General features: G+C 41.5%; 1 protein-coding gene across 1 annotated transcript in view; it reads left to right on the top strand.

The window, feature by feature from the left end:
* rspo2 (R-spondin 2) overlaps positions 1–17,413 on the top strand; it is a 58,151-nt gene that overhangs the window by 13,424 nt on the left and 27,314 nt on the right. The window contains exon 2 of the mRNA XM_029451844.1: positions 10,560–10,748. Within this exon, the coding sequence (XP_029307704.1) occupies positions 10,560–10,748 (189 nt within the window). The remainder of the gene's footprint in view (positions 1–10,559; positions 10,749–17,413) is intronic.

The raw sequence follows: 17,413 nt of genomic DNA, 5'->3' as shown, positions 1-17,413 counted from the left end.
ATTAATGGGGCGTTTCACAAGAACTTCAAACTTCTTCTTTGCAAGAGTGAATAAATAAAGATGGGCGAGAGAGGAAGAGCTGACAAGAAACATAAACCACATGCTGGTCTTCTAGTGCCTGCCGAGAGAGTGATAAAATCCAGCCCCGTCACCTCCAATAGGTCCCTCATTCCTGATTGTCATAAAGTCCTTTAGCACCTGCACAGACCAACCGTGGCGCATGAAGCGAGTAACACCGTCAAGAGAATCAAAGGCAGATGCCACTCAGCAGGAAGTTCCAGCTTGATTTAAAAAGAAAAGAAGAAAAAGATAGATAGATAAGAGATAAGAGAGCCATTGTTGGTTTAAGTCATTTAGCATGTGTAGAGGTTGAGGGAAAATCCTACTAAATGTGTGATGTTTCATGCATTATATTGCGGTGAAGTGTTGCAATTCACACAATGTTTTGGTTTAACCACTTTAAAGCTTTAAACCTATAAATGCAGCATCACCAGTAGTTATTTTTGTGTTAAAACAGCTTTAGAATGGATTGTTCCTCCACTGGAACAGAAGATTAAGCTGATTAGAGGTTTGCATTGTTTTAGTGCATTGTTTAAGCTATGTTGACAGCGACAGTGAACAGATATTCCGTTGTTTTCGAGGCTCGACTGAACTTTTAAACATTTTACGGGACCGCAACCCACAGTGAAGAGGCAATGCTGTGACTTGACCACCACATGAAAGTTATTCTCTCCTCTTTTTCCTCCTGTGTGACCATGGAGCTTTCCATGGCGGTCACATACTTGCTATGGTCAAGGGTGCTCGTGTCAAGTGTCCATCAATGTGGCAGAGAGTGTTAAAAAGACTGAGGCGCATACTGTGAGATTAGGTCAGCTGGGTCACCTTTTATTTAAAATTTTCTTCAAACAAGAATCACACATCCAGATGTGGGATTTGACCCAGGACATAGGATTTAAGTCATAATCCATCATAAAGATGTTAATAAGGAAGTGAATTTACCGAGGGGTCTTCATATAGAGTTGGAAAGAGTGCAGGGGGTGAGAGCCAAGATGAGTTCAGCTGGACAGATGGGCTAAAGCTGCAGAGAGCGTTTCCAGATTGACTCTGTCGGATTGGCTGCAGGTTCAGAAAATATAGGACAGAGATTTATCAATACACACTGTAAAGGTTACATTTTCTGGAGAGCTAATATAGTTAAATCAATGTTAAGGCTGCAAACCCACAAAATGATCCACTTGAACTATGTACCTTTTAAGAGAAGAGATAACACATTCTTCCTCTAACCCTTACAGGTTTGGTATGACCAGTCGCTTATGGTTGCCATGTTAGCTAATGTTAGCTTCAGGTCTGACGAACATTAATGAGTCAGTTGGCCGACTTTATGACTTTTAAAATTAGCTTATTAACTGGCTAATTATGAAACAATCCGATCGTAGACGTTGCCTGTTAACTCCATTCTAGCGTCTCAAGTTGATAAACAATTTATCGGCACACGGAAGAGGAAGTCTTGACCCCGATATCCGCCGGCTACACCGCAACCCCAGAAATATTGGATGTTACCCCAGAGGCTAAATCATCTTCAGTACAATGGGTTCCAAGCTTGGTAGTTCTTCTGTTCATCTGTTAGCTTGGCTTTGCATAAACTGAAAATGATAAAACAGCTAGCGTGACTTTGTCAAATTGAGAACAAAATCTCCCTACAGTACCAGCCCCTATGATCCTCACTGATGATTAGGTTAGCCTATACCTTAATTGTTTAATCTGTACAAATACTGCGGTTTGTCGCTTTACCAGCAGAGACACTGTTCCTGAGAATGTTCTCCATTTTCTTATTGAACTCAAACTGAGCAAATTTGCTTATTTCCCAAACTGTTGAAGTATTCCTTTAATAACAAGCACTTCATACAATGATGATTCAAATGTAGTTTTCTCATCTGCATGTGTATGTGCTCAACCTGTTGAATCTCACCAAAGTAAATTACCTTTAGCTTCTGTTTTTTTATTGTGCACTTAAAAGCGCAGCTTTAAATTGGCTCCCATTTTCCAGTTGCCTGTTAGAACCGAGGCTGCCTGTTTTACCCATTCACTATATAAACCCGCCACCCTTTCAAGTGAAGGTTGAAATCTCTGCGCTGCCCGTCTCGCTTGGTGGATCTGTGTCACAGGAACACTTTGGCCGAGCTAATATGTCTGACAGCAAATGTGTTTGCTCAGTCTCATGCTGCAAAATCATTATAAGCAGCAGGACTGTCCTAAATTATAAACACGTGCTTACAGTATGATCTGTTAAAGTAAACTGGGGGAAAAAACGTGGATCCTAAAACCTGACTATTTCCAGCTGGAAAAGAGTTGGAGGCAAGTCCAACATATTTTCTGCTAAATTGGAACAGAAATGTGCCTTCAGCGCACAGGCTTGAAGTACCCCCCTCTTACCCCTTCTGTTTTTTCTCCACAATTTTTAAGCTAAGTGCAATTTCCAGTTCCATGACAAATAAAGTCACGGGCCTGAAAGTGGGGGGTTTGATGTAATTTTCCATGTACTAGCTTTTAACGAGCTTGAACAACGTTGAGACGTTACAACGGCTGGTGAACTCTGAGTGTGAGGGTTGACACCGTTGGCTCTCTTGCCTTTAACAGCTACGCAGTATAATCCTGCATGGTGAGGTGGTTTGAACAGAGATCCAGAAAGCGCCTGTTGCTTCTTACGATTCTGCCCGTCTGCTGCACTACTGATCTGTCCCGTATCTGCCCTTTCTCTCTCTCCAAAGCTTTCTCTTTTTCCTTTAAAGTGGAGCAGCAGTAAGCTTATACCATCATTTAGGGGGAGGTGGACAATAAACAATAATTGTCTCAGTGCCACGAGGAAAGCGTATAATTCTGTTGGTGGATATGATGCTTTCCACATGAGAGCGCACATCTTCTTGACCTGCTGCTGCTATGCGACTCCAAAACTTGAGGTTTGCCATGGCTGCATCTTCACCATATGACATTTATATTTAGTATAGATGTAGTGAATCCACTTTTTTTTTCTTCGTGTTACTTGATGAAACTTCTCAGAGACTGTACTGTAAGTGCCTTTCCCAAACAATGGACAGTGTGGCTGCTGGTTAGTTGCATCCACAGGCTTTATTATTAGATTTACATACCAGGGGCCCATGGAGAGTTGGAAGAGAACTGTGAGAAGAGAAACTGTTGTGTTTTTAATATAAGCTTGTGTCCTCCCTTTGCCAGGTTTGGAATTCCCTGCTGCGTTACGATAGTGCATCAAGTCCGCTGCATTTCCAGATCAATTTAGTTGTTAATCAAGACACACATTGTCCAATTTGTATCCTGTGCTATCATTTTCAATTCTGTGTGGTTTAAAATGATACATGATAAGACAAACTAGAGTCTAATTACAACAACCATCTCATATATGTATATGTCATATACCTCTGCGCCCAATAACATCAACTGCAAATATTGATACATTTCAGTTCGGGAAAAAATCAATAATCCTTACAATAAACCAAACTGACAGCAACATACATGTACATGGATATAAATGCTTTGGCATTATGTAATCCAATTTTGTCCATAAAACATGAACCATAAGGAAATGCTACTAAACCTTTATTTGAAAATCAGATACGGTCCAGTTTGTATAGTCCACCTCTGACATGATGGCTATGATAAAGTTTATTATATTATATTTCTATTACTATAATGCATTTTCTTTATTTCATTCTTTAGCATTATAATAAAATTGTCAAATTTAAAGAGCTGAAAATGGTTCCAAAGTATCAGGTCTCAGCAGCGCTGGCTCTAAAAGTCGGCTTACAAGAACCCGCATCAGTGAAACCCTGCGTAAGAATGTTTTCTTGTTCTCAATGTTACGTTCGGGGCTCTAAAAGAAACACAAAAATGATGTGCAATTTGCCTTGTTAGGGTTTTGGGTTGCAGAAAGTTTGAATGGGTCAATGTGAATGATTTCATGGTTAACAGTAGGTGAGTGGAAGGCAGGAAGTGAGCTGGCCGTGGGTGGAACCCCCTGTATATGTGGAGGTTTTTGGCAGCCTCCAGCGCAGTCTGTCACGCTTGCTTTGGACTCATAAAAACGTACCTGAGACAGAGTTTGGGTTTCTGCTGGATCTCACTGCGACCCTAATTGCTTTTGAGCTGCTTCAGAGAAAACCTCCCAACAGGGCTACGGCTGTAGAATGAAAGTGCTACCCTACAAACATGCCGTCATTCTACATGTTGTTTCGAATTGAATGAAAGATCAGAACTTCGCCTGGACATGCTAGATACTTATCAATGAATATCTGCGACGCCATTTACCGTATAATACTGATTCTATGGTCTCACTTTTTTCATGTTTTCAAAAGTTTCAAAGATGGTGACCACTAAAAATGATTGGTCTAGGACAGTGGTTCTCAACCTTTTTTGGGCCAGCGCCTCCCTATCCATTATCCAGGTCCCTTACCCCCCCATCAAATAAAATGTACGCTTCTTTTTTGTCTCCCCTAAATTCTGATGTTGATTATTATGCTGTTTGTATTATTCTAATTATTATTATTATTCTTAGTATTTATAATTTATATTACATATATATAGATTATATTAATTTTGTATTTCAATTCTTATAATATTTTTCTTATTATTAGGCGGCTATACTATGTTATTATAAAAACTCAAATTCTCTGAGATTGAAGTTACATAATAAAATTTCAAAAATAATAATAAATATTATATTATTAAACAAATGTTTTGTTGTTTTTACCTTCATTTGCCCTGATACACCAGGTACCCAGGGAGCCAACAAAGACATTTTATTAAGGAGTGTTAAACAAATGCAACGGTAAGAAGATTCAAACTTTAATCTGTGCCATAGACTGCAGCCAATCAGAGACTGGTCAGACATTCAAACTGTAACCGGTGTTAAACACAGAAGCCTCAGAAATGTGAAATAATTTGCACTCTCGATAAACGAGCACAAAGGAACAAGTCTGAGGCGCTGCCCCCCCCCCCAACAGAACCCCGTGTTTTATTTTATATAAATATATAGCGCCTAATGTGCTCTTTTATTAAATAAACCAAACACTTATGTTATTTATCTAATTTATGTGCACGTTTTCGTGTTTACGCCGTTGCTTTGCGCATTCACATTACTTCCGTTTCGCGAACAAACGAGAGAGGAAAGGAGAGGAGAGAACGACAAAGTGCAAAAAAGTAAAAAATCCAACACATTAATTATAAATGGAGCGACGTCGACCCCAACCTTCAGAAACTCAGCCGAAAATATCCGCGTTTTTTAAACACAGCCTGAATCAGCAGCATTGATGCTGGTGTTAGTTCTGCAGGTGTTAGCTCTGCAGGTGTTAGCTCTGCTATAACGTTAGCGCTGCTGGTGTTAGCTCTGCTGCTGTTAGCTCTGCTATAACGTTAGCTCTGCAGGTGTTAGCTCTGCTATAACTTTAGCGCTGCTGATGTTAGCTCTGCTGGTGTTAGCTCTGCAGGTGTTAGCTCTGCTATAACGTTAGCTCTGCTGTTTGCTCTGCTGGTGTTAGCACTGCTACTACGAGCAGCCAGAGTGCAGCCGGTCTGCTGCTGGTCCAAGTCCCGACCAGAGTGTCAGTGTTAACATTAATTCAGATTAGTTTTATTCATGGTGTATCTTTGGAATAACATTAATGCTTTCGAACAGTGGTGGCTGAGGGGGACGGCGCTTGTTTTTCAAGCTGCACTTTATCGCTCTGCAAAATAAAAGTCTAAAAACACACAATGTTAACTTTATTCAAACGCACTCGACTCGTCCTTTCAGCTTGTGCAGTTTGGCATGTTTCGTGCTGTAATGCAGCTCGAGAGCCTTTTCCATGACCGCAAGTGCGTCCACACAAACACTGGCCTTTTACTTCCACAAAGAAATAAGCGTTCGTCCATTTCTCCTGGAACATTCCGCATCCACCTTTCTCTTTGTTACACTTGCCATGCCGCGTTTGCTGATGTCAATGACCGTCTCGTTTAATATTGAAGTTTTTGACATGACGTGACCACGTGATGACACGTTCCGCTCATGTTGTGTTCAAGTACACGTGAACGCCCCCCTTTCTAAAATATTGCTTCCAGCGCCCCCCGACGTCCTCTGAACGCCCCCTGGGGGGCGCTGCCGCTCCCGTAGAGAACCCCTGGTCTAGGAGTTTGTTTAATACTCGAAGTTTGAGGTAGGGCTGCAAGTAATGATTATTGTGGTCATCGATAATTTTCTAGATTAATTGATTCATCATTTGGTCTATGCAATGTCAGCAAATAATGAAAAATGTCCGAGGTCATTGTAACTGCTTAGCTTAGCATCATTACATGGAAACAGCTAGCTTGTCTTTAACAAAATATGCCTATATCACCTAAATAACATATTTTATATAATTTGTTTAATAATATGTTGTTTTCCACTGTTTATAGATTTCTTGCTAAGCTAAGCTAACAGGGTGCTGGCTTCAGATTTATATTTACACACATTCATAAGAGTGGAATATCTTCTCATCTAACTCTCGGCAAGAAAGCAAATATAGCGTGTTGCCCTAAATGTTGAATTATTCTTTTAAAACAGGCATACACATGAGTTAAATTTCCCCTGGTAATTTGCAAATTAACACCGAGATTTCTTCATCAGTCACAATATACTGTTGATGTGTGAGGAAGAGGACGAAGGATCCTTCATGTGGTCCATATAGAGCAGCAGCTTTGTAGCTTGTAGACATGACACATTAAGGCACTTGTTAAGTTAAAAAGTTCTTGCGGAGGCATCTTCAGTGATGGACCCTGGCTTTTGTAAATATAATACTTGAGGCTTAGAGGGCTCACCAGTTAGCTGTCAGAAGTGGGAAGTGTGGACTTGTTTTGTTTCACGTAACATGTATTCTGTGGTTGAAACCATAAACGACATTGGGTTTATCGTGCGCAGGGAGTGGCATTCCAATGGCATGTATACACTCCTCTCCTGTTTTAAAAAACATGTATAGTAAACCTGGTATTCGTAATTTCACAATGACCACTTTCTTTCTATATGTCTCGGTCACTTTGGTTTCAACATAATAGACAGAAGATACGCTCGATGAGCCGAGGTATTACATGATTTGTGGGGAAAAGAAGAAGCTGTAGTGAACTGTCGAGCTTCTTTTCAAATCACGATTGACATTCAGATGGACAGGGTTTGAATGCGTCTGCTAGTTTCAGTTTCATCATGTTCCTGCCAAATTAGGTTAAGCTGCAATGAGCAATAGAGACTTCAGAACTAACACTGAACCAGTTTCCGTTTTGATTTTTTCTTCTTTAGTGTCACTTAAAAACATGGCTGCTACATGCTTTGGCAAACTGTTTTCAATTTAATACCAATAAAGCACACTGAAGTAAAGATCTTTTACTCACAAGCCTGTTCCAAATACTTTTTTTCAACAATTTCAGTTCGGCTGTGAAAGAACTACTCTTATATTTCTTCTAGTCTAAAAAGTCAGATTCCAATGAATGAGTGTTTTCTTTAAGAGTGGCTGAAACCTGCTGGCCGTCGACAGATTGATGTAAAGTGCGCAAGACATTATACCGGTAGTGTAGGACGTGAGTTGGACGGCGCTGCACCAGACACTGTGAATTGTGGCCTCCTTCCTGACATACCTGTGGCCTGAACCTCCAAACCTTTCCACTGACACACACACACAAGCTAATCTCCCAAGATCAGCACCAAAAGAGTTTCTCTGCGCTGAATACGGCCTTTCCTTCCCCCCTTTTTCTCCCCGAATCGTACGCTAATTCCAGGATGTGGGATCTGCTGCATTCGAATGATTATGTCGTCCCTAATCAGCGTGCATTGTGAGATTAGCAACCAGCAAAACAAATGTTTGACAACAAAGAGTGAGCTGGATTTTTGAGCCAGAGTCTTGAATAAACGTTTTAAGTGACTGTAATTTCTCTACTGATTGACTGGCCAGAGATCTAAGATGACCACAAGCCCTGATCTAATTTTTTTTCTATTATTGCTAGGATAGTATTGTTAGCACTCTGTCAGTAGTTATAGAGTTGAGCCCGCTCGTAGGAGAAATAAGCTTTCCAGCTTCACAGTTCTTTACTTTTGCCAAGTTGGCTTGCCCTTCCTGACAGTGTTGTGTTCAAGTTTGGCGAAGGGCAGAGAGAGTAAATGTGACCAAATTAATGTGAATGTCAGTTTGCTGTAAACACATCCCTAACTGTATATTCTACAGAACTATATGGTTAAGTATGAGGTTTGGTCTAGTGTCGCAGTTTAGTTTTACTGAATGGAAGGATTGACAAAATGAAATGCAAGATATATTTGAGAGTATTCTGTTTGTGATGTAAGCTGAAACACTTTTAATACAGCTGTATACAGCTTAAAAAGAAAATAAAATACATTTACAATGAGTGAAAACATATACATATGAATAAATATCAAGATATAAATGCTTACATATTATTCTAACAATTCCTGCAATGCAAATGATTTAAAAAAAAGAATCAGAAAGACAAAAACACTTGACATATTGTACTTTACAATCACAAGTGTGTGTGATGAATTGGCTCCGAGCACACACCCCAGCTAGGCTGTGATCGATGGGGTGTCGCTGTAAACCTCATCCCTGAAGACCATCAGAGACACGTTCTGATTAGCACTTAATCTCACTTCCATCCACCCTGGCTTCAGGAGAATGAGTGTAGCTTGGCAGGGTCAGCATACCTCTCTGAAAACCAGCACACCAACAAAAGAAATGAAAAAAGATAAGTCTGACATTCGCTGACTGATTTTCACATGATTACAAACTGATGCTTGCACTGGGCCCACTTAGCGCTCACTGTCGTCTGGGTGAATCTGTTCGGAGAAATCTAATATGCGGATCGACGGCCAGTAACGCAGGCGTGCTCTGCTCTGTCTCTCAGGGTTTGTCCAGTTTGCTGCACAGTTTTTTATTAAGCGTTGTGGTAGGTCGCTCAGTTTGAGCGGCACTGTTACCCGGTCCCTGCTTGTGTTATTTAAGACTTGGCTTAGATCAACTGAAGTGTCTCTCGTTTGGAGAGATTGGATTTGCCCAAGGACATTTTCCTGTAAACGGGACGCTAAGGAGTTTACATTGCAAGTCACTTATTGTGGAATGGACTGTCTTCTTACTGGCTCCTTTGTCTTCCGCAGGCAACTCGAGCCGAGGCCAGAGCCACTGCGGTTTTTGGGGGCTTTCGTCGGCTGTCTCAACACAATCGTTCAGGAGGCCAGCTTTGACCAGAATTAATGCAATATTCACATTCATAACCAATCAGGGTTCGAACGTTGAGAGGGGAGCCAGAGTTTGCATGAATGACAAATTGTTGAATTGGACATATTTACTATGAATTATAGAATATCCTGCTGATATATCTATTATGGTTGTTTTGGTTTTATTCTTGTACTGGGCTTGTCAGCCCTCCCACAGTTAAGTCTGTTTCCTCGAGTTCACCCTGTCCTTGTCATCAGGTGAAGTCTGGGTCATCTGCACATAAGGGATGATATGACAATCTAAAATAATTCTGCTTTTCTTTTCCTAGTGCAGAATAAACAGCCTTCTAAACCACCATATTAGATGCATCTTCCAATTTCGGCTGTAGAAAAAAACCTAACAATAGCGCTGACCTCATATTTAAACATTACTACATTCTCTTCGGCCCACACATGATGAGCTGTAGGACCTATGCTCACTGTAGCATTACCCTAACCCTAATTGGGATTATGTCACCATCATGCACCAGGTAGCAGGAAACTGCCAGGAAATTTGAAAAACCATTGTGGAAACTTCTTGAAAATTGGGCACATTGTTGCTCAAGGTAGGATGCCAAGAAGATTGGTGTCTTCGCGCTGTCTAGAAGGGAAAGTTAAAAGCATATCTGCCACTGTTTACAGGACGTTAGCAAAGTTTTGAAGCCAGTTAGCTTGTGTAATGTTGTTGTAAGGCATCATGTGGTGTTTTTTGTATGCTCAAGTTCATTCTACGTGTTGTCCGACCATGTCTCAAGGCCAAAGTCTTTATTGCTGTTATGAACAACCATATTCGAAAGGGGTGAAAATCGCTGGTGAACCTCAATTTGCGAAACTTTGGGAAAGCTCTCGCAAGACTCGCTGACTGACAAACTATCCTAACCTTAACAATTTTAGTCAACGCCAAAGCCATCTCTCAAGAGTTTTGCAAATCGTGGACATGACCGGGAAAATCCTGCCATCATAGAGATTGCTGAGACATTTAAATTCAGATTACTGCATACACTTTAGTCAATATTTCCTGAACGGCAATCATGCACTCGAGGAGAACTCATTTGTTAACACAAAATTGTCATAAATAGTGTGAAGAATAAAAAAAGAAATTAAATTATGTTTTCTCACGACCATAACCCAGCTAATTTCAGATAGTTGCAAAAAGTTGTTGGAAGAAGCCCCAAGTTGATACCAGAAAAATGTTTGTGGGGAGGGTGTTTCATATATTGTGTGACCGTTTACTTCCATCTTATTAATCACCTTCAATGTTTACTCTTCTGTGTTTGTCCTACAGCTAGCTATGGAGCGTACCCCATCTGTAAAGGCTGCTCGGTGTGCTCCAGGGACAACGGCTGTGTAAACTGCCAGCCCAAACTCTTCCTGTTTTTGCGGAGGGAGAGGATGAGGCAGTATGGGGAGTGTCTTCACGACTGTCCAGCCGGATACTACGGCATGCGCAGCCCCGAACTCAACATGTGCTCCAGTAAGTCCTCTCAAGTTTTTAACCCCCCCAGCCTGCCTTGCACTCCCCCCCTACCCCTCACACTCCCACTCTGCTGACTTTCCTCTTCTTTTCCCCCAAAACCCCATCTTCCCCATACACACATACACAGTCCCTCAACATCCCCTTTTTCCCACAACACATGATTTATTGTCAATTACCCCAAGGAGATACACATACCTTGCAATTTGAACAGCTCATCCGTTCACACAGGTGGATGTAAGTAGTGAAGCTTCGTCTTAGCAGTGTCTCCCTCGGGATTTAACAGTGAACTCCAGCAAGGATGAGCACTGTTTCTCATTTCTCCCTTTACACCTACAATACCAAACATCCTATACTCACAAGGATGTTTGAAGGCATGAAATCCAGTTGCAAATTTAACCAAGATGCACTGAAGATTCAGCCAAACCTACTCCAGAGACTCAATCCCCCACATTGAAAGCCCTTTTGGCCATGTCATTCAATATCTTCTGAACTACAAAGGTGATTATATATTCGCATTAGGGAATGAAACTAACCTCTTTTGTTGCCTGCCTACAAGGGCTTGTGGATTTATAATTTCACTAGACAGTGTAATTTCTTGGCAGCCAAAGTAGCTTTTGACTTTGAACAGAAAGCCAGTCACAATTGAAGTGTCCAGATCCTCCACCAACAACTGTGCGTTCATTGAAGTTTGTCAAGAAAAATCTAAGCATTAAGTGCAGCAAAGCCCATAAGATCATCTAATTTCTAAACTTGGCTCGCTTTTAATTATTGTTTCAGCGATAAAACCATATTAGATATTTTGCTAATCGTCTCATAATAGTCTCATTGTTAGACATATTACTCTTGTGGTCTGCAGTAAAAATATTCAATGTTATTTTTTACCACATGTCGTTGTGGAAAATATTGTTTTGGTTCAATAACTGAAAACAGACCACACACTCTGAATTATCTTTAGCTGTTTAGAAAAAAATTGATATGCTCTCATGATTCTCGTAAAAAAATAACTCTAAAATCCAATTAATGAAATGTGTCCCTCTACTCCTCAAGTAGCACCTCAATCTCATAACCTTATTTTAACATGGAATATGCTCAGAGAGAGAGAGAGAGAGAGAGAGAGAGAGAGAGAGAGAGAGAGAGAGAGAGAGAGAGAGAGACAAAGAGACAGAAACACAGAGACAGAAACACAGAGAGCGAGAGAGAGAGAGAGAGAGAGAGAGAGAGACAGAGAGAGAGAGAGAGAGACAGAGAGAGAGAGAGAGAGACAAAGAGACAGAAACACAGAGAGAGAGAGAGAGAGAGAGAGAGAGAGAGAGAGAGAGAGAGAGAGAGAGAGAGAGAGAGCCTTTATAGCTTATAACACAGAGCCAGAGGTGTTGGCTGAGTGTTTCATATGAAAACCGAGAGGAACTTGAACTCATTTGGTTCCCTGAGCCAAAATCCTGACAGACGAAAGCGCCAGAAGACGGTGTCCGGACCTTTAGGCCCAATAATGTGAACATGTAGCAACCGCAGAATAAACACTAAATTCTGCTTACCCAATCACTCCCGACCTAGATGCAAGTACATCCGCTGGCTTGATTTGATTATGAAAATAAAAGAGCATGTTAAAGCTCTACCAGACAACTTTGGATGTTGGTACTTAGATGGTTTAAAGAACTGAAACTTCATTACCCAGAAATCTGGCAGTTCAACGTCGGAGCATGGTCATGTTTAGCTGGACAAGCTGTGATTCTACATTAGTTTTGGGCATTAATTAGTAACATGTTTCACCAACAAGTAGCATGGGAAGAGGCATCAGAGCATAACAGTTGCGGATTCCACAAACACTCTGTCTTTGATATTTTGGGGGTCGGCGTTGTTTTCTGTACTTTTAACCAATAACAGTCATTTCACCCTATTTTCATGACTCAGAGAATTGGAAGAGAAAGACATCTTGTTCTCTGGTAAAATAGTCTTTTTAAAAATATTTTACTTTAACTCTGCTATCCTAACCACTGTTGCCTATCCCCATGGTAGCTACAGTACATTTTGACTTTAACTGATCCTGATGTGCGGCAAGTTAATCTGAATCCATCTCTGTACAAACTGTTCAGAGAACAACATCTTGTATTGTCACGTAGCATCAGATCTTAGAGCGAGACCCACTTTGATGTGATCACTGCTTCAGTCATGGCTCTCTAATCCAGTTTCCTATTTGACCCTCATCCTCAGCCGCGCTCTGCATGTCACTTTCACTAGACAATTCACATCCAACCTCCATAAGCAAATATTTTCTCAGGTTGGAGGCTAATTGTAAGGTTAGTGAATATTATTTGTGAGTTGACACAGGCAACTGGTACAAGAGCGCAAAGGCACAGTGGACAAATGACGCGGTGTTCTTCACCGATGCGGTCAGAGCAGCCGGGTGCTCCTGGTTTCTAAAGAGGCCTGGAACATGGCATTACGTCTCTGTTATCATGAGCGTTTTAAACACAGGCTCTGAAATCTCTCAGGGACCAGCTGCTTATTATTACACCAGAGTTTGTCTGTGTGATCTTATCTGATTCAAGAAAAAATAATTGTGGACTTCCCGGATAAAGGAAAACAAGAGCAAGACAAGCAAGAGGCTTGTACACTCATCCACTCGCTGGCTGAAACCTCACTTTCTGTTTTTTCGACGGGGCTTCCAGAAGCATGTGACAGAAGGAGCCATGGGTGGAGAGAAGGGGTGAATAAACTTTTTACTCTGTGAGCTAGCAATATGCAGTTTGACACTAGGAAAGGATAGTTTGACCAATAAGGAGCTTAGTCAGTATCATACTGCTAATTTGAGATTTAAATAATCAGTTTGTGAGCATTTGCATGTACAGTTTATTTTAATTTTTTTTAACTTCTAAAAACAGCATTTAAAAAACATTCTTCCATATTCCTGTTCAGCACCATGGGTGGGCTGTAGAAGTAGAAGTGAAAAGGCAAATGGTAAATAAGGTAAACTTAAAAATATATTGCCAGGCTTTACCTATTCAATCACAGAAAATTATGGAATACTGTACTTTATTGAAATAAAGAGGTACAATATAAACTATACAATTTGCAAAGAAATCAGCATTCATTGCTGGTTTTAGAAACTTATGTTCCTAAGAGTTAGTGTCGTAAATACGTATAAAGTAATGATTCCTTACTTCTTAATTGTGAATACTGATTTAATGACCTTAAAATGACAATAACTAATTTTTCAGGACTACTTGAAAAACTGTGCGTCACTTGATGAATTTTTAATTTGCGGCTCACTATTCTGGGGGGATTTCCCTACACTGCAGAGAAAATAACGCTATAATTAGAGCCAACAACAATGTTAACTATACTTTCCGCAACATAACATAACTGGAAGCCCATTTACAGCTACACTTCACACACCAAAGAGGCCCGATAACAGCCATTACTGAGATATAGCTGGTTCGTTAGCAATGCCTTTTGTGTTGTATAATACCTTCCTGTATGTCCATAAAGTATGTTCTTGGGTCTCTGCTTTGCAAGAACTCTTTTCAGCAGCTAATTGATAGGATGATATGAGCCATAAACCATATTCAGTAACGCCAGTGTTATCCACAGGGGTTCTTATCAGCAGCCCAGAAGAGGGCCCACACCAGTGTCTGTGGGTGTCAACCCACCACTCAGCAGTGAAGATTTGTAGCAACGCTCACACAGTGCACTGCTTTATGTAAAGCCAAATATGTCTGAATGCAGTGCAGTCATGCTCTCGCCTGAGTCACATCTCATAATACCTCGGTTTTAACATACATTCCAAAGCCAAAGCATATTCAGTCATTTTGTATCACATGCAAGTTTTCTGGTGAAAAGAATTATGAGCTACTATCCGAGCTGTCTTTTAGAAAAGAGAAAGTGTTGAGAGGGTCAGCATGGAAGCAAGGCTGCATTCAAAACTTCCTCCCTCGGGGCGTATTATGGACCCCCCACTGCTACACACACATACACACTATAGCCACCAACCCAGATGCCTTATCCTACTGCAGCGGGCTTTAAACACGCGGAAACCACAGCTGTGTTTGCTGCCAACCAACAACCAGAGACTCCTCTGCCAGAGGTAATTGTTTTGGATTGCCAATTGTGATTTATTTTTTACTGCATTTCTCCCACTAAGAAAATATTTTACCTAATCCCATTGTTGTATTTCTCGCTGCTTTGTCACATCTTATTACATCTGGAAGTAGAAGGTGATTGGATGTGCCTTTTCCAAGATCATTTTATTTATTTTTAACATACACCATGGGAATTTGTTGGGTTGGAGGTGGAAAAGAGCCATGCATCATGGGCCTCAGCCAAATTGGTACCACGGCTATATAAAATAACTAATATGGGTTTTTGCAACCTTTAGCTGGCAGCCTCTCTCTGTCTCTCATTCAAGTTCTCTCTTTCTCGCTCTAATTCTGAGCTTGTGGGTATTTCCATTGCATAGTCTAACCAACAAAAAGACCAGTTTCTTTTGGCCTTTGAGCTTTACCAAGGGACATTTAATCATCACAGCTTCACTAACTGCTCTTTCAGATTTGCCAGACAATACAATGGACCCAACAAACCAAGCCCTGCTCCCAGGATATTACAGCCAGATGCAGAGTTGAATCGGGTTATTTCTCACAACTTCATTGTGCGTACTTTATTGTAAGTGGAAGGGCTGTCTGTGCTTGACCACTGTCTGAAGCTTGAGCTGTCTGTGTGTATGTTGAGCAGATACAGGAGCAGATGGTGGTATATCACAGACTGTATTCCTTGAAGTGAAGAAGCTAGGAGGACCTCTGACACATCTGTCATCGCTGTTCTCTCTCTGGGAGATACTGATTGACAGGAACACTACCTCTGCTTCACCTAGCTCTACGCTGAGATGCTGAGGAGCACCCAAGTGGATAAAACTCCAGCTCAGTTAGAGTTGAGAAGAACATGGCAGCTCTGGCCTTTGCCATGAGCTCCTGCCATCAACAGCTCCTGCCATTGACAGCTCCACACGACATGGCTGGGTGGCAGCGAGCAAGCCAAAGCTTCCATGTCAGCCAAAACCGGGGCCTAAAGTGTAGGTCAGTGCTGTTCGATTCAGAGGTTGGAGGCAAAGGATGGAAAAATAGGGCTTATTTTCCCCCTCACACTGCCAGGCCTTTTACGACACGGACACTCATACTGTGCAACGTCGGTTCTGGTTAGGTTTGTGGAGGAGTCTGAGACTGATGAGTAGTCTCACAACCCACCTAGAGCTCAGATAGCATGAAAAACCGAGTCCGGAACACGAGAGGTCCATCTTCACAAAATGATTTAGCGCCCTTCTCTTACACGGTGAAAACTTATGTAAATAAATGGAATGATTACACATGGGACTGTCAGCCTGCGGGAACAGCAGTTCACTGAAGCTGACTCGAGGCTTTGAGTGTGATAAAATCGGCGGGTTCCCTACCCGGACCACAGCTAAGGGACTGCCAAGCATGCAGCATTAGATCAGGAGTGACATCATCACTCAACTTCAAATGCACTTAACATGTAAACCACATACAATTCAGCGACACGGGGGAGGTGGTCAACAACTCTTCAGATCGCGCACCGTCAGTCACTTCAGTTTTTAAAATTCTTCTCAGAGCTGAAACACAAGGCTTTTCCTCCTGTCTTCATAATACAACTTACAGGCCAGAACCAGCCGGGAGATAATGATGATAATACGTTTAAGTCCCAGGAACAACGGGCCTTCAATGGGATCTGATGACCTCATTATTTCTCATTAGTCTCCCCGAGGCACCTATATGAAGATTTTAAAAGGTGGTCCAGAGGTTAATCCTGCAGGGAGAGTGAACCCGCTCCCCTGTATCAGTTTCTGGAGCTGCTGGCCGAGCTGCCTAACTGCCCATTGATCAGTGTGGGAGCTTCTCCAGTATCACAGATAGCCCACGCTGTCCCAGATAGCCTTTGTGCCAGATAACTGGACAGAGGGATAAATATCTGTCATAGCGATCCCTTCCTACCCGTCTCGCTCTCTGATGACCTCTGACCCTCCAGCTTTGCCTCCCTGCATTCTAACTCCCATGGAGCCACATTGATGTGTCATCCACCTCATCAATCTCACAGAGTGACATAATTACTTATCTTCTATTTAGAAATTTCCGGGCATTTATGCCTTACTACATCTGAAACCGACAGTGATGTTTTTATCAAAAAACTTGTCAAGTGCTACTGCTGCTGCAAGGATACAGTATTTCAAACATGTGTTGCTCCTATTTACTGTCAATAACTGAGGATTGCACAACAACCCCAGCGCTTGAGAGTACTGCCAGATGTTCTTGTTCCCCCCTCTTACTCTGTTAGTTTTTTGTTTGGGAGCTAAAAGTCTCTTAGGTGATGACAGGCCTGGGAAGTGTGAAGGGTAAAGGACAGCTCTGTGCTTTTCAATTAGCTCTGTGATTTATTAGCCTGTTCCTTGTATTGGGTTTGCCTTGTATCAAGCCTGACTGATTCAGTGTCACCCAGAGCAAAGTGGATGAGAGGCAAAGAGCTAGAATAAAAAAGACAGCAAAACGCTATACCTCGCACACATTCCTACCCAAAATCTCCACAGCACTGCGTAATTCCGGAGATCCAAGACATATGTTGAGATATAAGATAAAACGGAGCAAAACAATTCCAAGATA

Source organism: Cottoperca gobio, chromosome 16, assembly GCF_900634415.1.
Source record: "Cottoperca gobio chromosome 16, fCotGob3.1, whole genome shotgun sequence".
Classification (NCBI taxonomy): domain Eukaryota; kingdom Metazoa; phylum Chordata; class Actinopteri; order Perciformes; family Bovichtidae; genus Cottoperca; species Cottoperca gobio.
Note: the sequence above shows the minus strand (reverse complement) of the source record. Positions and strands in the feature narration are given on the sequence as shown.